Below are 27,754 nucleotides of genomic sequence, written 5' to 3'. Positions count from 1 at the left end.
AGAGAAGAACCATCGGCTCAGCTGTGATGTGTGTATACTGTATGTACTCGTATTGCAAGACCTTGCTCGTTTAGAACGGTCACTAGACTCCCGCAGCGTCAGAGAGAGAAGAACCATCGGCTCACTTGTGATGACGTGACGCGTATATACTGTATGTACTTGTATTGCAAGACCTTGCTCGTTTAGAACGGTCACTACACTCCCGCTGCGTCAAGGAGAGAAGAGCCATCGGCTCAGTTGTGATGACGTGACGCGTATATACTGTATGTACTCGTATTGCAAGACCTTGCTCGTTTAGAACGGTCACTACACTCCCGCAGCGTCAGAGAGAGAAGAACCATCGGCTCAGCTGTGATGTGTGTATACTGTATGTACTCGTATTGCAAGACCTTGCTCGTTTAGAACGGTCACTAGACTCCCGCAGCGTCAGAGAGAGAAGAACCATCGGCTCACTTGTGATGACGTGACGCGTATATACTGTATGTACTTGTATTGCAAGACCTTGCTCGTTTAGAACGGTCACTACACTCCCGCTGCGTCAAGGAGAGAAGAGCCATCGGCTCAGTTGTGATGACGTGACGCGTATATACTGTATGTACTCGTATTGCAAGACCTTGCTCGTTTAGAACGGTCACTACACTCCCGCAGCGTCAGAGAGAGAAGAACCATCGGCTCAGTTGTGATGTGTGTATACTGTATGTACTCGTATTGCAAGACCTTGCTCGTTTAGAACAGTCACCACACTCCCACAGCGCCAGGGAGAGAAGAACCATTGGCTCAGTTGTGATGTGTGTATACTGTATGTACTCGTATTGCAAGACCTTGCTCGTTTAGAACGGTCACTACACTCCCGCAGCGTCAGAGAGAGAAGAACCATCGGCTCAGCTGTGATGTGTGTATACTGTATGTACTCGTATTGCAAGACCTTGCTCGTTTAGAACGGTCACTAGACTCCCGCAGCGTCAGAGAGAGAAGAACCATCGGCTCACTTGTGATGACGTGACGCGTATATACTGTATGTACTTGTATTGCAAGACCTTGCTCGTTTAGAACGGTCACTACACTCCCGCTGCGTCAAGGAGAGAAGAGCCATCGGCTCAGTTGTGATGACGTGACGCGTATATACTGTATGTACTCGTATTGCAAGACCTTGCTCGTTTAGAACGGTCACTACACTCCCGCAGCGTCAGAGAGAGAAGAACCATCGGCTCAGTTGTGATGTGTGTATACTGTATGTACTCGTATTGCAAGACCTTGCTCGTTTAGAACAGTCACCACACTCCCACAGCGCCAGGGAGAGAAGAACCATTGGCTCAGTTGTGATGTGTGTATACTGTATGTACTCGTATTGCAAGACCTCGCTCGTTTAGAACAGTCACCACACTCCCACAGCGCCAGGGAGAGAAGAGCCATCGGCTCAGTTGTGATGACGTGACGCGTGTATACTGTATGTACTCGTATTGCAAGACCTCGCTTGTTTAGAACAATCACTACACTCTTGCAGCGTCAGAGAGAGAAGAACCATCGGCTCAGCTGTGATGTGTGTATACTGTATGTACTCGTATTGCAAGACCTTGCTCGTTTAGAACGGTCACTAGACTCCCGCAGCGTCAGAGAGAGAAGAACCATCGGCTCACTTGTGATGACGTGACGCGTATATACTGTATGTACTTGTATTGCAAGACCTTGCTCGTTTAGAACGGTCACTACACTCCCGCTGCGTCAAGGAGAGAAGAGCCATCGGCTCAGTTGTGATGACGTGACGCGTATATACTGTATGTACTCGTATTGCAAGACCTTGCTCGTTTAGAACGGTCACTACACTCCCGCAGCGTCAGAGAGAGAAGAACCATCGGCTCAGTTGTGATGTGTGTATACTGTATGTACTCGTATTGCAAGACCTTGCTCGTTTAGAACAGTCACCACACTCCCACAGCGCCAGGGAGAGAAGAACCATCGGCTCAGTTGTGATGTGTGTATACTGTATGTACTCGTATTGCAAGACCTCGCTCGTTTAGAACAGTCACCACACTCCCACAGCGCCAGGGAGAGAAGAGCCATCGGCTCAGTTGTGATGACGTGACGCGTGTATACTGTATGTACTCGTATTGCAAGACCTCGCTTGTTTAGAACAATCACTACACTCTTGCAGCGTCAGAGAGAGAAGAACCATCGGCTCAGTTGTGACGCGTATATACTGTATGTACTCGTATTGCAAGACCTTGCTCGTTTAGAACGGTCACTACACTCCCGCAGCGTCAGAGAGAGAAGAACCATCGGCTCAGTTGTGATGTGTGTATACTGTATGTACTCGTATTGCAAGACCTTGCTCGTTTAGAACAGTCACCACACTCCCACAGCGCCAGGGAGAGAAGAACCATTGGCTCAGTTGTGATGTGTGTATACTGTATGTACTCGTATTGCAAGACCTTGCTCGTTTAGAACAGTCACCACACTCCCACAGCGCCAGGGAGAGAAGAGCCATCGGCTCAGTTGTGATGACGTGACGCGTGTATACTGTATGTACTCGTATTGCAAGACCTTGCTCGTTTAGAACGGTCACTACACTCCCGCAGCGTCAGAGAGAGAAGAACCATTGGCTCAGTTGTGACGCGTATATACTGTATGTACTCGTATTGCAAGACCTCGCTCGTTTAGAACAGTCACCACACTCCCACAGCGCCAGGGAGAGAAGAACCATTGGCTCAGTTGTGATGTGTGTATACTGTATGTACTCGTATTGCAAGACCTTGCTCGTTTAGAACAGTCACCACACTCCCACAGCGCCAGGGAGAGAAGAGCCATCGGCTCAGTTGTGATGACGTGACGCGTGTATACTGTATGTACTCGTATTGCAAGACCTTGCTCGTTTAGAACGGTCACTACACTCCCGCAGCGTCAGAGAGAGAAGAACCATCGGCTCAGTTGTGACGCGTATATACTGTATGTACTCGTATTGCAAGACCTCGCTCGTTTAGAACAGTCACCACACTCCCACAGCGCCAGGGAGAGAAGAACCATTGGCTCAGTTGTGATGTGTGTATACTGTATGTACTCGTATTGCAAGACCTTGCTCGTTTAGAACAGTCACCACACTCCCACAAGCGCCAGGGAGAGAAGAACCATCGGCTCAGTTGTGATGTGTGTATACTGTATGTACTCGTATTGCAAGACCTTGCTCGTTTAGAACGGTCACTACACTCCCGCAGCGTCAGAGAGAGAAGAACCATCGGCTCAGTTGTGATGTGTGTATACTGTATGTACTCGTATTGCAAGACCTTGCTCGTTTAGAACAGTCACCACACTCCCACAGCGCCAGGGAGAGAAGAACCATTGGCTCAGTTGTGATGTGTGTATACTGTATGTACTCGTATTGCAAGACCTCGCTCGTTTAGAACAGTCACCACACTCCCACAGCGCCAGGGAGAGAAGAGCCATCGGCTCAGTTGTGATGACGTGACGCGTGTATACTGTATGTACTCGTATTGCAAGACCTCGCTTGTTTAGAACAATCACTACACTCTTGCAGCGTCAGAGAGAGAAGAACCATCGGCTCAGCTGTGATGTGTGTATACTGTATGTACTCGTATTGCAAGACCTTGCTCGTTTAGAACGGTCACTAGACTCCCGCAGCGTCAGAGAGAGAAGAACCATCGGCTCACTTGTGATGACGTGACGCGTATATACTGTATGTACTTGTATTGCAAGACCTTGCTCGTTTAGAACGGTCACTACACTCCCGCTGCGTCAAGGAGAGAAGAGCCATCGGCTCAGTTGTGATGACGTGACGCGTATATACTGTATGTACTCGTATTGCAAGACCTTGCTCGTTTAGAACGGTCACTACACTCCCGCAGCGTCAGAGAGAGAAGAACCATCGGCTCAGTTGTGATGTGTGTATACTGTATGTACTCGTATTGCAAGACCTTGCTCGTTTAGAACAGTCACCACACTCCCACAGCGCCAGGGAGAGAAGAACCATTGGCTCAGTTGTGATGTGTGTATACTGTATGTACTCGTATTGCAAGACCTCGCTCGTTTAGAACAGTCACCACACTCCCACAGCGCCAGGGAGAGAAGAGCCATCGGCTCAGTTGTGATGACGTGACGCGTGTATACTGTATGTACTCGTATTGCAAGACCTCGCTTGTTTAGAACAATCACTACACTCTTGCAGCGTCAGAGAGAGAAGAACCATCGGCTCAGTTGTGACGTGTATATACTGTATGTACTCGTATTGCAAGACCTTGCTCGTTTAGAACGGTCACTACACTCCCGCAGCGTCAGAGAGAGAAGAACCATCGGCTCAGTTGTGATGTGTGTATACTGTATGTACTCGTATTGCAAGACCTTGCTCGTTTAGAACAGTCACCACACTCCCACAGCGCCAGGGAGAGAAGAACCATTGGCTCAGTTGTGATGTGTGTATACTGTATGTACTCGTATTGCAAGACCTTGCTCGTTTAGAACAGTCACCACACTCCCACAGCGCCAGGGAGAGAAGAGCCATCGGCTCAGTTGTGATGACGTGACGCGTGTATACTGTATGTACTCGTATTGCAAGACCTTGCTCGTTTAGAACGGTCACTACACTCCCGCAGCGTCAGAGAGAGAAGAACCATTGGCTCAGTTGTGACGCGTATATACTGTATGTACTCGTATTGCAAGACCTCGCTCGTTTAGAACAGTCACCACACTCCCACAGCGCCAGGGAGAGAAGAACCATCGGCTCAGTTGTGATGTGTGTATACTGTATGTACTCGTATTGCAAGACCTTGCTCGTTTAGAACAGTCACCACACTCCCACAGCGCCAGGGAGAGAAGAGCCATCGGCTCAGTTGTGATGACGTGACGCGTGTATACTGTATGTACTCGTATTGCAAGACCTTGCTCGTTTAGAACGGTCACTACACTCCCGCAGCGTCAGAGAGAGAAGAACCATCGGCTCAGTTGTGACGCGTATATACTGTATGTACTCGTATTGCAAGACCTCGCTCGTTTAGAACAGTCACCACACTCCCACAGCGCCAGGGAGAGAAGAACCATTGGCTCAGTTGTGATGTGTGTATACTGTATGTACTCGTATTGCAAGACCTCGCTCGTTTAGAACAGTCACCACACTCCCACAGCGCCAGGGAGAGAAGAGCCATCGGCTCAGTTGTGATGACGTGACGCGTGTATACTGTATGTACTCGTATTGCAAGACCTCGCTTGTTTAGAACAATCACTACACTCTTGCAGCGTCAGAGAGAGAAGAACCATCGGCTCAGTTGTGACGCGTATATACTGTATGTACTCGTATTGCAAGACCTTGCTCGTTTAGAACGGTCACTACACTCCCGCAGCGTCAGAGAGAGAAGAACCATCGGCTCAGTTGTGATGTGTGTATACTGTATGTACTCGTATTGCAAGACCTTGCTCGTTTAGAACAGTCACCACACTCCCACAGCGCCAGGGAGAGAAGAACCATTGGCTCAGTTGTGATGTGTGTATACTGTATGTACTCGTATTGCAAGACCTTGCTCGTTTAGAACAGTCACCACACTCCCACAGCGCCAGGGAGAGAAGAGCCATCGGCTCAGTTGTGATGACGTGACGCGTGTATACTGTATGTACTCGTATTGCAAGACCTTGCTCGTTTAGAACGGTCACTACACTCCCGCAGCGTCAGAGAGAGAAGAACCATTGGCTCAGTTGTGACGCGTATATACTGTATGTACTCGTATTGCAAGACCTCGCTCGTTTAGAACAGTCACCACACTCCCACAGCGCCAGGGAGAGAAGAACCATTGGCTCAGTTGTGATGTGTGTATACTGTATGTACTCGTATTGCAAGACCTTGCTCGTTTAGAACAGTCACCACACTCCCACAGCGCCAGGGAGAGAAGAGCCATCGGCTCAGTTGTGATGACGTGACGCGTGTATACTGTATGTACTCGTATTGCAAGACCTTGCTCGTTTAGAACGGTCACTACACTCCCGCAGCGTCAGAGAGAGAAGAACCATCGGCTCAGTTGTGACGCGTATATACTGTATGTACTCGTATTGCAAGACCTCGCTCGTTTAGAACAGTCACCACACTCCCACAGCGCCAGGGAGAGAAGAACCATTGGCTCAGTTGTGATGTGTGTATACTGTATGTACTCGTATTGCAAGACCTTGCTCGTTTAGAACAGTCACCACACTCCCACAAGCGCCAGGGAGAGAAGAACCATCGGCTCAGTTGTGATGTGTGTATACTGTATGTACTCGTATTGCAAGACCTTGCTCGTTTAGAACGGTCACTACACTCCCGCAGCGTCAGAGAGAGAAGAACCATCGGCTCAGTTGTGATGTGTGTATACTGTATGTACTCGTATTGCAAGACCTTGCTCGTTTAGAACAGTCACCACACTCCCACAGCGCCAGGGAGAGAAGAACCATTGGCTCAGTTGTGATGTGTGTATACTGTATGTACTCGTATTGCAAGACCTCGCTCGTTTAGAACAGTCACCACACTCCCACAGCGCCAGGGAGAGAAGAGCCATCGGCTCAGTTGTGATGACGTGACGCGTGTATACTGTATGTACTCGTATTGCAAGACCTCGCTTGTTTAGAACAATCACTACACTCTTGCAGCGTCAGAGAGAGAAGAACCATCGGCTCAGCTGTGATGTGTGTATACTGTATGTACTCGTATTGCAAGACCTTGCTCGTTTAGAACGGTCACTAGACTCCCGCAGCGTCAGAGAGAGAAGAACCATCGGCTCACTTGTGATGACGTGACGCGTATATACTGTATGTACTTGTATTGCAAGACCTTGCTCGTTTAGAACGGTCACTACACTCCCGCTGCGTCAAGGAGAGAAGAGCCATCGGCTCAGTTGTGATGACGTGACGCGTATATACTGTATGTACTCGTATTGCAAGACCTTGCTCGTTTAGAACGGTCACTACACTCCCGCAGCGTCAGAGAGAGAAGAACCATCGGCTCAGTTGTGATGTGTGTATACTGTATGTACTCGTATTGCAAGACCTTGCTCGTTTAGAACAGTCACCACACTCCCACAGCGCCAGGGAGAGAAGAACCATTGGCTCAGTTGTGATGTGTGTATACTGTATGTACTCGTATTGCAAGACCTCGCTCGTTTAGAACAGTCACCACACTCCCACAGCGCCAGGGAGAGAAGAGCCATCGGCTCAGTTGTGATGACGTGACGCGTGTATACTGTATGTACTCGTATTGCAAGACCTCGCTTGTTTAGAACAATCACTACACTCTTGCAGCGTCAGAGAGAGAAGAACCATCGGCTCAGTTGTGACGTGTATATACTGTATGTACTCGTATTGCAAGACCTTGCTCGTTTAGAACGGTCACTACACTCCCGCAGCGCCAGAGAGAGAAGAACCATCGGCTCAGTTGTGATGTGTGTATACTGTATGTACTCGTATTGCAAGACCTTGCTCGTTTAGAACAGTCACCACACTCCCACAGCGCCAGGGAGAGAAGAACCATTGGCTCAGTTGTGATGTGTGTATACTGTATGTACTCGTATTGCAAGACCTTGCTCGTTTAGAACAGTCACCACACTCCCACAGCGCCAGGGAGAGAAGAGCCATCGGCTCAGTTGTGATGACGTGACGCGTGTATACTGTATGTACTCGTATTGCAAGACCTTGCTCGTTTAGAACGGTCACTACACTCCCGCAGCGTCAGAGAGAGAAGAACCATTGGCTCAGTTGTGACGCGTATATACTGTATGTACTCGTATTGCAAGACCTCGCTCGTTTAGAACAGTCACCACACTCCCACAGCGCCAGGGAGAGAAGAACCATCGGCTCAGTTGTGATGTGTGTATACTGTATGTACTCGTATTGCAAGACCTTGCTCGTTTAGAACAGTCACCACACTCCCACAGCGCCAGGGAGAGAAGAGCCATCGGCTCAGTTGTGATGACGTGACGCGTGTATACTGTATGTACTCGTATTGCAAGACCTTGCTCGTTTAGAACGGTCACTACACTCCCGCAGCGTCAGAGAGAGAAGAACCATCGGCTCAGTTGTGACGCGTATATACTGTATGTACTCGTATTGCAAGACCTTGCTCGTTTAGAACAGTCACCACACTCCCACAGCGCCAGGGAGAGAAGAGCCATCGGCTCAGTTGTGATGACGTGACGCGTGTATACTGTATGTACTCGTATTGCAAGACCTTGCTCGTTTAGAACGGTCACTACACTCCCGCAGCGTCAGAGAGAGAAGAACCATTGGCTCAGTTGTGACGCGTATATACTGTATGTACTCGTATTGCAAGACCTCGCTCGTTTAGAACAGTCACCACACTCCCACAGCGCCAGGGAGAGAAGAACCATTGGCTCAGTTGTGATGTGTGTATACTGTATGTACTCGTATTGCAAGACCTTGCTCGTTTAGAACAGTCACCACACTCCCACAGCGCCAGGGAGAGAAGAGCCATCGGCTCAGTTGTGATGACGTGACGCGTGTATACTGTATGTACTCGTATTGCAAGACCTTGCTCGTTTAGAACGGTCACTACACTCCCGCAGCGTCAGAGAGAGAAGAACCATCGGCTCAGTTGTGACGCGTATATACTGTATGTACTCGTATTGCAAGACCTTGCTCGTTTAGAACAGTCACCACACTCCCACAGCGCCAGGGAGAGAAGAGCCATCGGCTCAGTTGTGATGACGTGACGCGTGTATACTGTATGTACTCGTATTGCAAGACCTTGCTCGTTTAGAACGGTCACTACACTCCCGCAGCGTCAGAGAGAGAAGAACCATTGGCTCAGTTGTGACGCGTATATACTGTATGTACTCGTATTGCAAGACCTTGCTCGTTTAGAACAGTCACCACACTCCCACAGCGCCAGGGAGAGAAGAGCCATCGGCTCAGTTGTGATGACGTGACGCGTGTATACTGTATGTACTCGTATTGCAAGACCTTGCTCGTTTAGAACGGTCACTACACTCCCGCAGCGTCAGAGAGAGAAGAACCATCGGCTCAGTTGTGACGCGTATATACTGTATGTACTCGTATTGCAAGACCTTGCTCGTTTAGAACAGTCACCACACTCCCACAGCGCCAGGGAGAGAAGAGCCATCGGCTCAGTTGTGATGACGTGACGCGTGTATACTGTATGTACTCGTATTGCAAGACCTTGCTCGTTTAGAACGGTCACTACACTCCCGCAGCGTCAGAGAGAGAAGAACCATTGGCTCAGTTGTGACGCGTATATACTGTATGTACTCGTATTGCAAGACCTCGCTCGTTTAGAACAGTCACCACACTCCCACAGCGCCAGGGAGAGAAGAACCATTGGCTCAGTTGTGATGTGTGTATACTGTATGTACTCGTATTGCAAGACCTTGCTCGTTTAGAACAGTCACCACACTCCCACAGCGCCAGGGAGAGAAGAGCCATCGGCTCAGTTGTGATGACGTGACGCGTGTATACTGTATGTACTCGTATTGCAAGACCTTGCTCGTTTAGAACGGTCACTACACTCCCGCAGCGTCAGAGAGAGAAGAACCATCGGCTCAGTTGTGACGCGTATATACTGTATGTACTCGTATTGCAAGACCTTGCTCGTTTAGAACAGTCACCACACTCCCACAGCGCCAGGGAGAGAAGAGCCATCGGCTCAGTTGTGATGACGTGACGCGTGTATACTGTATGTACTCGTATTGCAAGACCTCGCTCGTTTAGAACGGTCACTACACTCCCGCAGCGTCAGAGAGAGAAGAACCATTGGCTCAGTTGTGACGCGTATATACTGTATGTACTCGTATTGCAAGACCTTGCTCGTTTAGAACAGTCACCACACTCCCACAGCGCCAGGGAGAGAAGAGCCATCGGCTCAGTTGTGATGACGTGACGCGTGTATACTGTATGTACTCGTATTGCAAGACCTTGCTCGTTTAGAACGGTCACTACACTCCCGCAGCGTCAGAGAGAGAAGAACCATCGGCTCAGTTGTGACGCGTATATACTGTATGTACTCGTATTGCAAGACCTCGCTCGTTTAGAACAGTCACCACACTCCCACAGCGCCAGGGAGAGAAGAACCATTGGCTCAGTTGTGATGTGTGTATACTGTATGTACTCGTATTGCAAGACCTTGCTCGTTTAGAACGGTCACTACACTCCCGCAGCGTCAGAGAGAGAAGAACCATCGGCTCAGTTGTGATGTGTGTATACTGTATGTACTCGTATTGCAAGACCTTGCTCGTTTAGAACAGTCACCACACTCCCACAGCGCCAGGGAGAGAAGAACCATTGGCTCAGTTGTGATGTGTGTATACTGTATGTACTCGTATTGCAAGACCTCGCTCGTTTAGAACAGTCACCACACTCCCACAGCGCCAGGGAGAGAAGAGCCATCGGCTCAGTTGTGATGACGTGACGCGTGTATACTGTATGTACTCGTATTGCAAGACCTCGCTTGTTTAGAACAATCACTACACTCTTGCAGCGTCAGAGAGAGAAGAACCATCGGCTCAGCTGTGATGTGTGTATACTGTATGTACTCGTATTGCAAGACCTTGCTCGTTTAGAACGGTCACTAGACTCCCGCAGCGTCAGAGAGAGAAGAACCATCGGCTCACTTGTGATGACGTGACGCGTATATACTGTATGTACTTGTATTGCAAGACCTTGCTCGTTTAGAACGGTCACTACACTCCCGCTGCGTCAAGGAGAGAAGAGCCATCGGCTCAGTTGTGATGACGTGACGCGTATATACTGTATGTACTCGTATTGCAAGACCTTGCTCGTTTAGAACGGTCACTACACTCCCGCAGCGTCAGAGAGAGAAGAACCATCGGCTCAGTTGTGATGTGTGTATACTGTATGTACTCGTATTGCAAGACCTTGCTCGTTTAGAACAGTCACCACACTCCCACAGCGCCAGGGAGAGAAGAACCATTGGCTCAGTTGTGATGTGTGTATACTGTATGTACTCGTATTGCAAGACCTCGCTCGTTTAGAACAGTCACCACACTCCCACAGCGCCAGGGAGAGAAGAGCCATCGGCTCAGTTGTGATGACGTGACGCGTGTATACTGTATGTACTCGTATTGCAAGACCTCGCTTGTTTAGAACAATCACTACACTCTTGCAGCGTCAGAGAGAGAAGAACCATCGGCTCAGTTGTGACGTGTATATACTGTATGTACTCGTATTGCAAGACCTTGCTCGTTTAGAACGGTCACTACACTCCCGCAGCGTCAGAGAGAGAAGAACCATCGGCTCAGTTGTGATGTGTGTATACTGTATGTACTCGTATTGCAAGACCTTGCTCGTTTAGAACAGTCACCACACTCCCACAGCGCCAGGGAGAGAAGAACCATTGGCTCAGTTGTGATGTGTGTATACTGTATGTACTCGTATTGCAAGACCTTGCTCGTTTAGAACAGTCACCACACTCCCACAGCGCCAGGGAGAGAAGAGCCATCGGCTCAGTTGTGATGACGTGACGCGTGTATACTGTATGTACTCGTATTGCAAGACCTTGCTCGTTTAGAACGGTCACTACACTCCCGCAGCGTCAGAGAGAGAAGAACCATTGGCTCAGTTGTGACGCGTATATACTGTATGTACTCGTATTGCAAGACCTCGCTCGTTTAGAACAGTCACCACACTCCCACAGCGCCAGGGAGAGAAGAACCATTGGCTCAGTTGTGATGTGTGTATACTGTATGTACTCGTATTGCAAGACCTTGCTCGTTTAGAACAGTCACCACACTCCCACAGCGCCAGGGAGAGAAGAGCCATCGGCTCAGTTGTGATGACGTGACGCGTGTATACTGTATGTACTCGTATTGCAAGACCTTGCTCGTTTAGAACGGTCACTACACTCCCGCAGCGTCAGAGAGAGAAGAACCATCGGCTCAGTTGTGACGCGTATATACTGTATGCACTCGTATTGCAAGACCTTGCTCGTTTAGAACAGTCACCACACTCCCACAGCGCCAGGGAGAGAAGAGCCATCGGCTCAGTTGTGATGACGTGACGCGTGTATACTGTATGTACTCGTATTGCAAGACCTTGCTCGTTTAGAACGGTCACTACACTCCCGCAGCGTCAGAGAGAGAAGAACCATTGGCTCAGTTGTGACGCGTATATACTGTATGTACTCGTATTGCAAGACCTCGCTCGTTTAGAACAGTCACCACACTCCCACAGCGCCAGGGAGAGAAGAACCATTGGCTCAGTTGTGATGTGTGTATACTGTATGTACTCGTATTGCAAGACCTTGCTCGTTTAGAACAGTCACCACACTCCCACAGCGCCAGGGAGAGAAGAGCCATCGGCTCAGTTGTGATGACGTGACGCGTGTATACTGTATGTACTCGTATTGCAAGACCTTGCTCGTTTAGAACGGTCACTACACTCCCGCAGCGTCAGAGAGAGAAGAACCATCGGCTCAGTTGTGACGCGTATATACTGTATGTACTCGTATTGCAAGACCTTGCTCGTTTAGAACAGTCACCACACTCCCACAGCGCCAGGGAGAGAAGAGCCATCGGCTCAGTTGTGATGACGTGACGCGTGTATACTGTATGTACTCGTATTGCAAGACCTTGCTCGTTTAGAACGGTCACTACACTCCCGCAGCGTCAGAGAGAGAAGAACCATTGGCTCAGTTGTGACGCGTATATACTGTATGTACTCGTATTGCAAGACCTTGCTCGTTTAGAACAGTCACCACACTCCCACAGCGCCAGGGAGAGAAGAGCCATCGGCTCAGTTGTGATGACGTGACGCGTGTATACTGTATGTACTCGTATTGCAAGACCTTGCTCGTTTAGAACGGTCACTACACTCCCGCAGCGTCAGAGAGAGAAGAACCATCGGCTCAGTTGTGACGCGTATATACTGTATGTACTCGTATTGCAAGACCTTGCTCGTTTAGAACAGTCACCACACTCCCACAGCGCCAGGGAGAGAAGAGCCATCGGCTCAGTTGTGATGACGTGACGCGTGTATACTGTATGTACTCGTATTGCAAGACCTTGCTCGTTTAGAACGGTCACTACACTCCCGCAGCGTCAGAGAGAGAAGAACCATTGGCTCAGTTGTGACGCGTATATACTGTATGTACTCGTATTGCAAGACCTTGCTCGTTTAGAACAGTCACCACACTCCCACAGCGCCAGGGAGAGAAGAACCATTGGCTCAGTTGTGATGTGTGTATACTGTATGTACTCGTATTGCAAGACCTTGCTCGTTTAGAACAGTCACCACACTCCCACAGCGCCAGGGAGAGAAGAGCCATCGGCTCAGTTGTGATGACGTGACGCGTGTATACTGTATGTACTCGTATTGCAAGACCTTGCTCGTTTAGAACGGTCACTACACTCCCGCAGCGTCAGAGAGAGAAGAACCATCGGCTCAGTTGTGACGCGTATATACTGTATGTACTCGTATTGCAAGACCTTGCTCGTTTAGAACAGTCACCACACTCCCACAGCGCCAGGGAGAGAAGAGCCATCGGCTCTGTTGTGATGACGTGACGCGTGTATACTGTATGTACTCGTATTGCAAGACCTTGCTCGTTTAGAACGGTCACTACACTCCCGCAGCGTCAGAGAGAGAAGAACCATTGGCTCAGTTGTGACGCGTATATACTGTATGTACTCGTATTGCAAGACCTTGCTCGTTTAGAACAGTCACCACACTCCCACAGCGCCAGGGAGAGAAGAGCCATCGGCTCAGTTGTGATGACGTGACGCGTGTATACTGTATGTACTCGTATTGCAAGACCTTGCTCGTTTAGAACGGTCACTACACTCCCGCAGCGTCAGAGAGAGAAGAACCATCGGCTCAGTTGTGACGCGTATATACTGTATGTACTCGTATTGCAAGACCTCGCTCGTTTAGAACAGTCACCACACTCCCACAGCGCCAGGGAGAGAAGAGCCATCGGCTCAGTTGTGATGACGTGACGCGTGTATACTGTATGTACTCGTATTGCAAGACCTCGCTTGTTTAGAACAATCACTACACTCTTGCAGCGTCAGAGAGAGAAGAACCATCGGCTCAGTTGTGACGTGTATATACTGTATGTACTCGTATTGCAAGACCTTGCTCGTTTAGAACGGTCACTACACTCCCGCAGCGTCAGAGAGAGAAGAACCATCGGCTCAGTTGTGATGTGTGTATACTGTATGTACTCGTATTGCAAGACCTTGCTCGTTTAGAACAGTCACCACACTCCCACAGCGCCAGGGAGAGAAGAACCATTGGCTCAGTTGTGATGTGTGTATACTGTATGTACTCGTATTGCAAGACCTTGCTCGTTTAGAACAGTCACCACACTCCCACAGCGCCAGGGAGAGAAGAGCCATCGGCTCAGTTGTGATGACGTGACGCGTGTATACTGTATGTACTCGTATTGCAAGACCTTGCTCGTTTAGAACGGTCACTACACTCCCGCAGCGTCAGAGAGAGAAGAACCATCGGCTCAGTTGTGACGCGTATATACTGTATGTACTCGTATTGCAAGACCTCGCTCGTTTAGAACAGTCACCACACTCCCACAGCGCCAGGGAGAGAAGAGCCATCGGCTCAGTTGTGATGACGTGACGCGTGTATACTGTATGTACTCGTATTGCAAGACCTCGCTTGTTTAGAACAATCACTACACTCTTGCAGCGTCAGAGAGAGAAGAACCATCGGCTCAGTTGTGACGTGTATATACTGTATGTACTCGTATTGCAAGACCTTGCTCGTTTAGAACGGTCACTACACTCCCGCAGCGTCAGAGAGAGAAGAACCATTGGCTCAGTTGTGATGTGTGTATACTGTATGTACTCGTATTGCAAGACCTTGCTCGTTTAGAACAGTCACCACACTCCCACAGCGCCAGGGAGAGAAGAACCATTGGCTCAGTTGTGATGTGTGTATACTGTATGTACTCGTATTGCAAGACCTTGCTCGTTTAGAACAGTCACCACACTCCCACAGCGCCAGGGAGAGAAGAGCCATCGGCTCAGTTGTGATGACGTGACGCGTGTATACTGTATGTACTCGTATTGCAAGACCTTGCTCGTTTAGAACGGTCACTACACTCCCGCAGCGTCAGAGAGAGAAGAACCATTGGCTCAGTTGTGACGCGTATATACTGTATGTACTCGTATTGCAAGACCTCGCTCGTTTAGAACAGTCACCACACTCCCACAGCGCCAGGGAGAGAAGAACCATTGGCTCAGTTGTGATGTGTGTATACTGTATGTACTCGTATTGCAAGACCTTGCTCGTTTAGAACAGTCACCACACTCCCACAGCGCCAGGGAGAGAAGAGCCATCGGCTCAGTTGTGATGACGTGACGCGTGTATACTGTATGTACTCGTATTGCAAGACCTTGCTCGTTTAGAACGGTCACTACACTCCCGCAGCGTCAGAGAGAGAAGAACCATCGGCTCAGTTGTGACGCGTATATACTGTATGTACTCGTATTGCAAGACCTTGCTCGTTTAGAACAGTCACCACACTCCCACAGCGCCAGGGAGAGAAGAGCCATCGGCTCAGTTGTGATGACGTGACGCGTGTATACTGTATGTACTCGTATTGCAAGACCTTGCTCGTTTAGAACGGTCACTACACTCCCGCAGCGTCAGAGAGAGAAGAACCATTGGCTCAGTTGTGACGCGTATATACTGTATGTACTCGTATTGCAAGACCTCGCTCGTTTAGAACAGTCACCACACTCCCACAGCGCCAGGGAGAGAAGAACCATCGGCTCAGTTGTGATGTGTGTATACTGTATGTACTCGTATTGCAAGACCTTGCTCGTTTAGAACAGTCACCACACTCCCACAGCGCCAGGGAGAGAAGAGCCATCGGCTCAGTTGTGATGACGTGACGCGTGTATACTGTATGTACTCGTATTGCAAGACCTTGCTCGTTTAGAACGGTCACTACACTCCCGCAGCGTCAGAGAGAGAAGAACCATCGGCTCAGTTGTGACGCGTATATACTGTATGTACTCGTATTGCAAGACCTTGCTCGTTTAGAACAGTCACCACACTCCCACAGCGCCAGGGAGAGAAGAGCCATCGGCTCAGTTGTGATGACGTGACGCGTGTATACTGTATGTACTCGTATTGCAAGACCTTGCTCGTTTAGAACGGTCACTACACTCCCGCAGCGTCAGAGAGAGAAGAACCATTGGCTCAGTTGTGACGCGTATATACTGTATGTACTCGTATTGCAAGACCTTGCTCGTTTAGAACAGTCACCACACTCCCACAGCGCCAGGGAGAGAAGAGCCATCGGCTCAGTTGTGATGACGTGACGCGTGTATACTGTATGTACTCGTATTGCAAGACCTTGCTCGTTTAGAACGGTCACTACACTCCCGCAGCGTCAGAGAGAGAAGAACCATCGGCTCAGTTGTGACGCGTATATACTGTATGTACTCGTATTGCAAGACCTTGCTCGTTTAGAACAGTCACCACACTCCCACAGCGCCAGGGAGAGAAGAGCCATCGGCTCAGTTGTGATGACGTGACGCGTGTATACTGTATGTACTCGTATTGCAAGACCTTGCTCGTTTAGAACGGTCACTACACTCCCGCAGCGTCAGAGAGAGAAGAACCATTGGCTCAGTTGTGACGCGTATATACTGTATGTACTCGTATTGCAAGACCTCGCTCGTTTAGAACAGTCACCACACTCCCACAGCGCCAGGGAGAGAAGAACCATTGGCTCAGTTGTGATGTGTGTATACTGTATGTACTCGTATTGCAAGACCTTGCTCGTTTAGAACAGTCACCACACTCCCACAGCGCCAGGGAGAGAAGAGCCATCGGCTCAGTTGTGATGACGTGACGCGTGTATACTGTATGTACTCGTATTGCAAGACCTTGCTCGTTTAGAACGGTCACTACACTCCCGCAGCGTCAGAGAGAGAAGAACCATCGGCTCAGTTGTGACGCGTATATACTGTATGTACTCGTATTGCAAGACCTTGCTCGTTTAGAACAGTCACCACACTCCCACAGCGCCAGGGAGAGAAGAGCCATCGGCTCAGTTGTGATGACGTGACGCGTGTATACTGTATGTACTCGTATTGCAAGACCTTGCTCGTTTAGAACGGTCACTACACTCCCGCAGCGTCAGAGAGAGAAGAACCATTGGCTCAGTTGTGACGCGTATATACTGTATGTACTCGTATTGCAAGACCTTGCTCGTTTAGAACAGTCACCACACTCCCACAGCGCCAGGGAGAGAAGAGCCATCGGCTCAGTTGTGATGACGTGACGCGTGTATACTGTATGTACTCGTATTGCAAGACCTCGCTTGTTTAGAACAATCACTACACTCTTGCAGCGTCAGAGAGAGAAGAACCATCGGCTCAGTTGTGACGCGTATATACTGTATGTACTCGTATTGCAAGACCTTGCTCGTTTAGAACGGTCACTACACTCCCGCAGCGTCAGAGAGAGAAGAACCATCGGCTCAGTTGTGACGCGTATATACTGTATGTACTCGTATTGCAAGACCTTGCTCGTTTAGAACAGTCACCACACTCCCACAGCGCCAGGGAGAGAAGAGCCATCGGCTCAGTTGTGATGACGTGACGCGTATATACTGTATGTACTCGTATTGAAAGACCTCGCTCGTTTAGAACAGTCACCACACTCCCACAGCGCCAGGGAGAGAAGAACCATTGGCTCAGTTGTGATGTGTGTATACTGTATGTACTCGTATTGCAAGACATTGCTTGTATATCAAGTTAAAATGGAATCAAATGTTTTTCTTGTCTTGCAATCCAAGGTTTTCCTGTATCTCTAAACTTAGAGCAAATTTGCCTGGGATGTTTCTACTGCCTGTTCCTGCCACCTCTATGAATGTGGGATCTTAGTGATCTTCCTTTCAATGATGATACAAACTAAATATGATTAATCATAATTATTAGACATTGTCAACTTTGGCAGAAGGGAAGATTCTGGAAGTGATCTCTGGAAAGGTACTGAATGTCTTGGAACTCGTAGGAATTTTGCCTTAAGACACATAATTAAACATAATTTATGGAACCCTTACCTTGCATAATCTCCTTTTGCTTCCTGCAACAAAGATGAGAAAAATGTTATTCATCAGATATATTTTGAAGGCAGGTTTTCTTCATTTATAGAACTTCCTTTATGAACTAAACCCCCCACCCCCCACGCACTTTTAGAAATGAGTGAAGACGAACCACATTCCTCAGTGAAATCCCAACGCCCAAACATAACAGTGAGACCTCAATTATGAAGCCGATTTTGCAGGTAGAAATGTGAAAAGAATGTACCGGAATTCTGTTTTTCCTGGGGGTATTTTGTAATGATTGCATTTCCTGCATAACCCTGAGATGCATTCACTTGCTGGAAACTTCAGGAGACGAACAGCATTTTCCCATACATAAGAATAGCCATACTGGGTTAGACCACTGGTCAATCTAGCCCAGTATCTTGCTTCTCCAGTGGCCAACCCAGGTCCCAAGTGCCTGTCAGAAACCCAAAAAGTAGCAACATTCCAGAGCTGAGATTGTGATGTCATAATGCCTCATTCCACCAATCCCTAAGAGCCAACCTCAGCAGTGATGTCACAATGGCTTCATTGGCTCACAAAGAACTGCCATACTGGGACAGACCGAAGGTCCATCAAGCCCAGTATCCTGCTTCCAACAATGGTCAACTCAGTTCCCAAGTACCTGGCAGAAACCCAAAGAGTAGCAACATTCCAGAGCTGAGATTGTGATGTCATAATGCCTCATTCCACCAATGCCTAAGAGCCAACCTCACCAGTGATGTCACAAAGGCGTCACTGGCCTATACTGGCTTACATAAGAACATAAAAGTTGCCGTATTGGGACAAACCAAAGGTCCATCTTGCCCAGGATCCTGTTTCCAACAGTGGCCAACCCAGAGAGTAGCAACATTCCAGAGCTGAGATTGATCCAAAATGATCCAGAACACTGCTGTCCGCCTCATATTCGGCCTGAAAAAATGGGAACACATCACCCCTTTCTACCACAAACTCCATTGGCTGCCATTAGAATCCAGAGTCCTATTCAAATTCGCCTGCTTCTGCTATAAAACAGTATTTGGTTTATCCCCAAGCTACATCATCCCTCACTTCGCCCTAAATCACAGCATCAAGGACTCCCGCAGAATCCAACTATTCGCCTACCCCTCCCTTAAACTTTGCCACTCTAAAAGATTCCTCAACAAAACCCTCGCCTTCCAAGCCACTAAGCTAAACCCATGGTTATCCCAAATGGCCCTCAAGGCCCCCAACTACCTCGGCTTTAGAAAACTACTCAAAACCCGCCTCTTCCAAGACCAGGATCCCAACGCCCCTTCTATCTAACATCCCCTCTCCCCTCTACATCCTTCCCTCACCCCCCCCCCCCCGGCAACTTTGATCAATTTGTTATTGAACCGCTTATAACCCCGCTGAACTGATGTAAACCACTTGTAACCTTGTTTAATTGATGTGAACCGCCTAGAACTCTTCCGGGTATGGCGGGATACAAAAATAAAGTTATTATTATTATTATTATTATTATAATGCCTCATTCCACCAATGCCTAAGAGCCAACCTCACCAGTGATGTCACAGTGGCTTCATTGTCCTATACTGTACTTGGCTCACATAAGAACAGCGGTAATGGGTTAGACCCAATGGTCCATCTAGCCCAGTATCCCATCTTCACAATGGCCAAACCAGGTCACAAGTACCTGGCTAAAACCCAAAGACTAGCACCTGCTTCAAAAATACTGAGTCCACCGAATTCTCCTTTCCATGGGACTAGAGAATAAAACGGGGATAAATTTGTCTCCATTCCTGCAGGAACTCAATTTTCCCATAGTTTTGTCACTGTCCCTGCTCTACCTTAACCACACAAGCCTGAAACACTTATGATTTGAAAGTGTTTGAGGCTTGTGCAGATGAGGACGGAACTTGCAGGAACGGGGCAAGGACAGGAAAAGAACTCAACGGGACGGGAAAAAATTTGTCCCAGTGTCATTCTCTACGTGGGACAATCCACCCAGTTTCTGGCTGAGAGGGTATCACACTTATTTGTACAGTGAGTGAATCTGACCTCTATTGATTAAAAAAATGAAAAGTTTCTAAGAGGATTTGAGAGTAAATCTCCTTTTGATTGGGCTAATTTAATGTGTCTTTGACAGACTTTCAAGCAGTGGAGAAACAGCGCAGTTATATTTATTTCTATAGTAATTTGTGAGTTATATTCCAGCTAACTTTTGCAAGATCCACTCAGTCTACAAGCAGCAGTTTTAGAAAAAAAAAAAAAAAGATATAGGTAGCAGCTTTTGGACCAAGTGAGTTTTGCGTAGAGCGTGTAATTTTTCACTGTCATCGCATGCAGATGAAAATTGTGTTTATTTTTTACCTTGGCAAACTGCTTCTCCTCAAAAATAAACGTTATAAAAGAAAATCAGTAACTATATTTTCTATATTTTCTATTTCATGACTAAATTGAAACCAAGACCACAATCACTATACATCAAATGAAATATGAACAGATTAACCACGCTACGTCTGTGGAGCCCAGCATCCTGTCACAGGTACCTGGCAGATCCGCAAAGGTGATCTATTTCTCATAGCTCACTTCCAGGAATAATCAAATGACCCCTCCAGAGTTCCACACTCGTTAAGAGCCAGGCACCAATAAGAGATACCTCAGGCCTTGACTGTGGCAAATTAAAGCAATGGTAAGAAAACTGGACTTCGGGTTAACAGGATGAATGGTTGTGGTAACAGCGGATTGCGTAGCTGGTTTTAAGAAAGATTTGGACAGGTTCCTGGAGGAAAAGTCCAATGTCTGTTATTGAGAAAGACATGGGGGAAGCCACTGCTTGCCCTGGATCGGTAGCATGGAATGTTGCTACTCTTTGGGGTTCCGGAATCTTGTTACTCTTTGGGATTCCGGAATCTTGCTATTCTTTGAGATTATGAATGGAATGTTGCTACTCTTTGGGTTTTGGCCAAGTACTAGTGACCTGGATTGGCCACCGTGAGAACGGGCTACTGGGCTGGATGGACCTTTCGTCTGGCTCAGTAAGGCTATTCTTATGGGTATCCTAGACACAAGTCACTCCTGGATTCAGAGGCATAGTAAAGGGGATGGATTGCCCCAGGTGCCATCTTCACAGAGGTGCTGGCGCCTCTCCTCCTCCCCCCATGAACCTCTTCAAATGTTTTCCGGCACCAGTAGCATCTTCCAATTGCTGCTGGCACCGGCCTCGGCTCCCTTCTGATGTCACTTCCTGGTCACGGGACCAGGACGTGACGCTAGAAGGGAGCCGAGGCTGGTGCGAGCAGCAAGCGGAAGATGCTGCCGGTGCCGGCAAACATTTCAAAAGGTGCATGGGAGTGCTCAAGCAGCGGGGCAGAGTGGGGAGTCGCTCAAGTGGCGGGAAAGCGTGGGGGGCACATGGTGCGGCAACGCTGGGCACCAACCACCTTCACTATCCCACTGCCTTTACAGGTTCTCATGATACCCACAATGAATATGTACAAAATAGATTTGCATACAATGAGGCAGGGTATGCAAATCATTCTCATGCATATTCATTGTGGATATCCTGAAAACCTGACTGGTAAGGGGCTACCCCAGGACTGACTTGGGAAACACTGCCCTAGAATGGGGGTGTTCAATCCAGCCCTCAGTGCACACCCGGCCAGTCTGGATTTTCAGGATATCCCCAAATGAATATGCATAAGATCGATTTGCATACAGTGGAGGCAATACATGCAAACAGATCTCAAGCATATTCATTGCGGAAATCCTGAAAACCCGACTGGATTGTGGGCCTCGAGGATCAAGACTGCTCACCCCTGGTCTAGTGGACTCCAAGCCTGCACATGGTGGGGGTGGAGAATGGACAACAGGAGCTCAGTAGCAGGACAAAGGGAGCAAGGTGGCCAATATGGGGTTAGAAGAGAATCTACATATAATGGGGTACTAGAATGAAAAGCTCTATGAGGCAAAACTAGAATCTTATACTGGAAACAATGATGTTAATAAGGAAGAGGAGTAACATGGTGGAATCTACAAGCACAACATAAGATTCTAACCGTGGAATTTTGTACAGTCCGTAGGTGTTCCAATTCCATTTGTGGAAGACCTGCAAAAGTGACATTACAGTAGTCTAATTGAGATGTGATTATAACATGCTGAATTGTTTGCTGATGGGCAGGAAGCAGGAGTCTACGGATAGATGGATCATCTTATTCAGCCAAGGCCAACCATTTTATCCAAAATGGAGAGAGAGAGAGAGAGAAGAGACAAATTTCCACTCACCTGTAAGATGTAGGCCGCCAACTCAAACACGACTTCACTGTCAACTTCAATTAATTCCTGCAGTTGAGACAAAGCATGAGACAGGTTTGCGCATTTGCTCTATGCGGGATAATGAAATTTGCAATCTTAAACCTCTCCCTCAAAGGGGTCCTTTTACTTTCTGAAAATGAACCTTACAAATCGAAGGGAAAATGACTCAAAGATCCTTCCTATAACTAGGAAATGATAAGTGAACAGAGCTTGAATCCTTTCTCCTTTATGAAGACAGAGCAATCAATCTAACTTATCTTAGTCAGGTTTAAGAAATTTATGCTCTCAGACACTAACTGCAGAGCTACAGAGGACACATGAGTACCTTGTGATCATCATTAAGAAATGGCTTGAAAAATACACAGAACATCATGGGACAGGAAGAGATCAGGCCTGCCACATCCGAGGGGTACAGTAACCGAAAGGAGGTCCTGCTCTTCTTAGGAGGAAGTGTACAATCATATTCCAGGCCCGCTAATTTCCCATTTCAGCAGGGGCAAGATGAACAGGTCAGTGAAGTTCTCAGTAGTTGCATAGCGCCCTGACAATCTCTTCATGTGCTGCCCGATTTGCCAATTCCAATCGATTCACCGATTCATTTCAGTGAATCGATTCAAATTGATTCGTTGTCCGAGAAAATCGGACTCACCGATTCTGCGACTCTCACGCTGGTGAGACCTGACACATCGCTGAGGCCTCCTAAAACAGCAGCAGTGGCAGAGCTTCGAATGTGCTGCTTCGTGGCCTTCCCTCTGCTGCATCACTGCAGCAAAGGGAAGCCCTAGTGGAGCAAATCGTGAAGCAGTCCATTCAGAGCACTGCCACTGCTTTAGGAGGCCTTGGAGGTATGTCAGATTTCACAGTAGGAGGATCGGTAGAGTGCTGCTACACAGAGGGATGGGAGGGGAGGAAAGATGCTGCACTTGGGGGGGGGGGGAAAAGAAGGGAGGAAGAATTATTGGGATGGAGGAGAGGAAGGGAGAGATGAAACAAAGAAGTAGAAAGGAGTAAGAGGGAGAAATCCTTCATATGGGGGAGGGGAAGGAGACATGAATGGAGAAGAGAGAGGGAGAAATGTTGGACAACGGGTGGAGGGCAGGGAGAGAGAAAGAAATGTTGCATATGATAACAGAGGGGAGGAAAGGAGAGATGCTGCATGGAGGGGAATAGAGAGGTTTGACCCAGATGGTAGACAGCGAGAAAGAAACAATTTTTGGATACGACAGTGGAAGGTAGAAACAAAATACATTTTCTAATTTGTGACTGCAATATGTCAGATTTGAAATGTGTATCCTGGCAGAGCTGGGGTTAGACAGCGAGTGTGTGAGCTAAGACCTAACAGAGAGAGGAAAAGTCTTTTTTATTTTGTTTACACCACGGTACTGGTGTGGGGTTGGTGAGGGCACAGGGGGAATGGGGTGGGGTGGGTGGAAAGACTACAAAATAAACCTGTCAGGACTTTTGAAAAAAAACGCCCAATTGAGCAGGAAAATTGAATTGAATCGAATTTTAAAATCGAATTGGGCAGCATTAGCTGCATAAAGTTTGCATTTTTTGATATCGTGCAACTGGAAGCTTTTTTTTACAAGGCATTGGTGGAAGAGCATAATGTTACTTAGGTTTTTCTCAGGATTGGGATAGGAATTAGGGTTCTAATTTTTAAAAGGACAGAAAAAGTGGTAAAAAAAAAATGGCTTTAGCACATGGGAATGTAAGGGTTAAATAGGTGATATTTTTTTTTTTTTTTTCTTTTCTCTTTTCCTATTAGCGCCTGAGCCCCTCCTGTCACCCATTATGTAGGCTTTAAGGCCTGGATTCTCTCACCGGCGCCATTGCAGCTAAATACTGTACCCGAGACAAGAAAGAGTTAAGTGACTGTCTCCACTCCAGACAGCCAAGTTTTACAATGAAAGAAAATAAATAAATGTGTGGAATAAAAAGGAATCCGCTCACAACTTTTGGTTTTAACGTGCTCACTTTTATTTTTGTGTCCGCGGTGGGGGGGACACGAGCACAGACACCACATTGTCCGTGCGCCTGCAGATGGCTATAATTCTGATTTACAGCTGCCCCCCACCTCTCACTTCCCCTTTCTATCACACCCACCCTCTCCACTTCCTGATTTCCCTGTCCAAAAATCTGCAGGCAAACCGCTCCAAGAACATGACACAGCAGTAATTGGAGTTCCACGCTGGATCCGGCTTACACCTAACAAAGGCTGAACGACAGAGACACTTCCATCCAGGTCCTCGGCAGCCACCCAAGAACTTCTGGAAGAGGTCATGGACACAACCACCAGAAAAGTGTCCTACGATCTCCAATGGGCTTTAATCTCGGGGACTTCTTGTCTGACCCGTTCACTGGAAGCCCTGGAGTGACAGGAGGCTCTTGGGCTTCCAGAGCAGCTGGGGGATTGATTGATTGTTCTCCCCAGGGAGCTCAGAACGGTTTACATGAATTTATTCAGGCACTCAAGCAATTTCCCCTCTCATAATCTATCTAATGTACCTGAGCAATGGGGGGGATTAAGGGCTAAGAAAAACAGTACTGATCAGTTTGCGACCCGATATCCCTCTGGCCCGATTCACTAACCTCTCCTGCGATCCGCTTCAGATCCGTTTATGCAAATGAGGGGAAACGAATGCAAAGTAGGCAGGGACGCGATTCACCAAACAAATTTGGGACACCGATTGGGCTGGCCGATCAAGAGAAGCGTCTGCTGGGGGCCAGTCGCACACATCTCTGCCGACTCTCCTGCTCCACTGCCGCCCTCCTGCACTCTGCCCCGATCTTCAGTCTTGGGGGGGGGGGGGAGGTGTTCCTGCAAGCAACAATGGAAGCCTGTCCAGCCCCCATCTTCCAGCCCTGCAGGGAAAGCAGATGGTCTGCGCATGCGTCAGGATCGCACACTTGCGATCCGTGCGGTCGGAGGGAAGCGTTCCTCTGATCGCCCTAATTTGAATTTGTTCGTGTTGTGAATTCGACGGGTCTGCTGGGATCGTCCCCGGAAAAAAGGTTAGTGAATCTAGCCCTAAGTGACTTTCCCAGGGTCACAAGGAGCAGCAGGGGTTTGAACTCACAACTAGAGAATGACACGGTGAAAAAATTGGTCCCCGTCACCGCCCCGTCCCGGTCTCACCATCCTCTGCACCGCCCCGTCACCGCCATTCCCTTCACCGCCCCGTCACCGCCACTGCCACCCCATTCACCGCCCCGTCACCGCCACTGCAACCCCATTCACCGCCCTGTCACCGTCACCGCTGCATACATAAAAGCCTCAAACGGGTACGATTTTATATACTTTTCTTTATTTACGTATAAAGGAAACATTCTTTAAAACTTTAAAACTTAGTTAAATATTAGTTAATAACTATACAAAAACAAAACACGCAGAGAAAAAATTAATTAATATAAATTCTCAAAACTGACACATTTTGATCACTAAATTTAAAATAGTTATTTTTCATACAATTTTTCAATCACTAATCTTCCACCACCCCTGGGGCTAGCAATGCAAAAACAAACACAACATGTACTTTAAATGCTGCCATGATTAGCATAGTGACTGCGGCTACGGCTGCAAGTCTCCCCTCCCCCCAGCGATCACGGCAGGAGGGCACCCAACCCCTCCTGTAGACCCCCCCAACGGCCCTCCCGACAATCGCAGCAGAAGGGTACCCAACCCCTCCTGCCGGTCCTCCCAATGGCCTCCCCTAAGATCGCCGGCAGGAGGGTACCCAACCCCTCCTGCTGGACCCCCCCCCAACGAACCCTCCCACCCCGGAACCCCCTTAGTCTTACTTTCCAAGTTGGACCGGACGGCTCCTCACACGTATGGCCAGCAGGCTTGCCTCCGTCCAAATGAGGCGGGCCCGCCCCTACCCTGCCCAACCCACAGGATCCTAGGGCCTGATTGGTCTAGGCACCTAAAGCCACTCCCGCTATAGGAGGGGCCTTAGGTGCTTGGGCCAATCAGGCCCTAGGATCCTGTGGGTTAGGCAGGGGAGGGGAGGGGAGGGCCCGCCTCATTTGGACGGAGGCAGGCCTGCTGGCCAGACGAGCGAGGAGCTGTCCGGTCCAACTTGGAAAGTAAGACTAAGGGTGGTGTTTCGGGATGGCGGGGTTTGTTGGGGGAGGGTCTGGCAGGAGGGGTTGGGCACCCTCCTATTGGCGATATAGGGGGCCGTTGGGGGTGCCGGCAGGAGGGGTTGGGCACCCTCCTACCAGTGATCATAGGGGGGCTGTTGGGGAGCTGGCAGGAGGGGTTGGATATCCTCCTGCTGCGATCGTCGGGGGGGCTGTTGGGGTAGGCAGGAGGGGATGGGTACCCTCCTGCCGCGATCGTTGGGGAGGGCTGGTTCTGTCGGCATGAAGGGCTGAGCACCTTCCTGCCGGCGATCGTCGGGGGGGGGGGCGGGTTCTATTGGCAGGAAGGGTTGATCTGACAAATGAGGAGCCAGTATATTGGGGGGCGGAGTCAAACACCCGGTCACGAACACGGTGAAACACAGGTAAATAGCGGTTCCTAGAAGGGGGTACATTGGCCTGCGGGGACAAATCTTTTCACCGTTTTTGCGGGCGGTGAAAACTTTTGTCCCCGTGTCTGCGGCGATTTGGCTTTGGAGTCTCCATAACCCGCAGCCAAACCGCAGCCACGCCGCAGCTCCCTGCGGGGATCGCTCCCCGTGTCATTCTCTACTCACAACCTCAGGATGCCGAGGCTGTAACTTTAACCACTGCACCATTGCGTTAGATCTCCATGTTCATGATCTCAGTGACTTTGTGGAGCTGCAACAGAAGCGAGACCCCGGGCAGCTGGCAAGATTTGTAACCCCTGATTTGCAAGAAGAAGAAACATGTGCAGAGGCAAAGCAAAGGAAACCTTGAGCTTTCCCAAGCCGGGTGCCATTTTTCCCAAAGAAGCTTTAAGGAGGAAACCCCTCCCCTCCTCCCCCCTCATTCCTAGAAAACCAGGGCAAATTCCAGCATTTCTTCAGTTCCCACAGGTGCCGCCAGGCTGTGGCTCTTTCCCGCCATTTCTCCCCCTCCCCCTTACACAATGCCTGCTCTGTTCTTTCACGTCTCAGCCCTGTTCCTTTCTCCCAGGCTGACTGAGCCCTTCCCACAGGGATCTGCATTACAGCTCATCTCCCTCAGGAGTGAGGCTTTCCAGACATAGGCTGCACTCTGGCCTATCACAAACCTGGGAAAGACAAACGCAAGGGCTCTTATTTCACAGAAAATTACAGTTATTTGCAAGGGGTTTCTTCGTACAATGCACATTTCCAGCAAACTTAGCAGACATACTATGCCCTTTATCTGTATTCTGTACTACTAAATGTATCATACACACATCCAGAACACCGAGGGGAGACTTGAAACCGCAGAATGCACACTTTCAGA

At 48.7% G+C, this 27,754-nt stretch overlaps 1 protein-coding gene across 5 annotated transcripts in view; it reads right to left on the bottom strand.

Annotated features, from left to right (window-relative positions):
- The window catches only part of FRMD4A (FERM domain containing 4A), a 608,938-nt gene that overhangs the window by 189,775 nt on the left and 391,409 nt on the right, over nucleotides 1-27,754 (bottom strand). For all 5 annotated transcript variants that reach the window (XM_033958473.1, XM_033958474.1, XM_033958475.1 and 2 more), the window contains exons 6-7: nucleotides 22,322-22,378; nucleotides 18,053-18,075 (exon numbers count right to left, since the gene is read on the bottom strand). In XM_033958473.1, the coding sequence (XP_033814364.1) occupies nucleotides 18,053-18,075; nucleotides 22,322-22,378 (80 nt within the window). The remainder of the gene's footprint in view (nucleotides 1-18,052; nucleotides 18,076-22,321; nucleotides 22,379-27,754) is intronic.

Source organism: Geotrypetes seraphini, chromosome 9, assembly GCF_902459505.1.
Source record: "Geotrypetes seraphini chromosome 9, aGeoSer1.1, whole genome shotgun sequence".
NCBI lineage: Eukaryota > Metazoa > Chordata > Amphibia > Gymnophiona > Dermophiidae > Geotrypetes > Geotrypetes seraphini.
The sequence above is the reverse complement of the archived record's forward strand: the minus strand, read 5'-3'. Positions and strand labels throughout refer to the sequence as shown.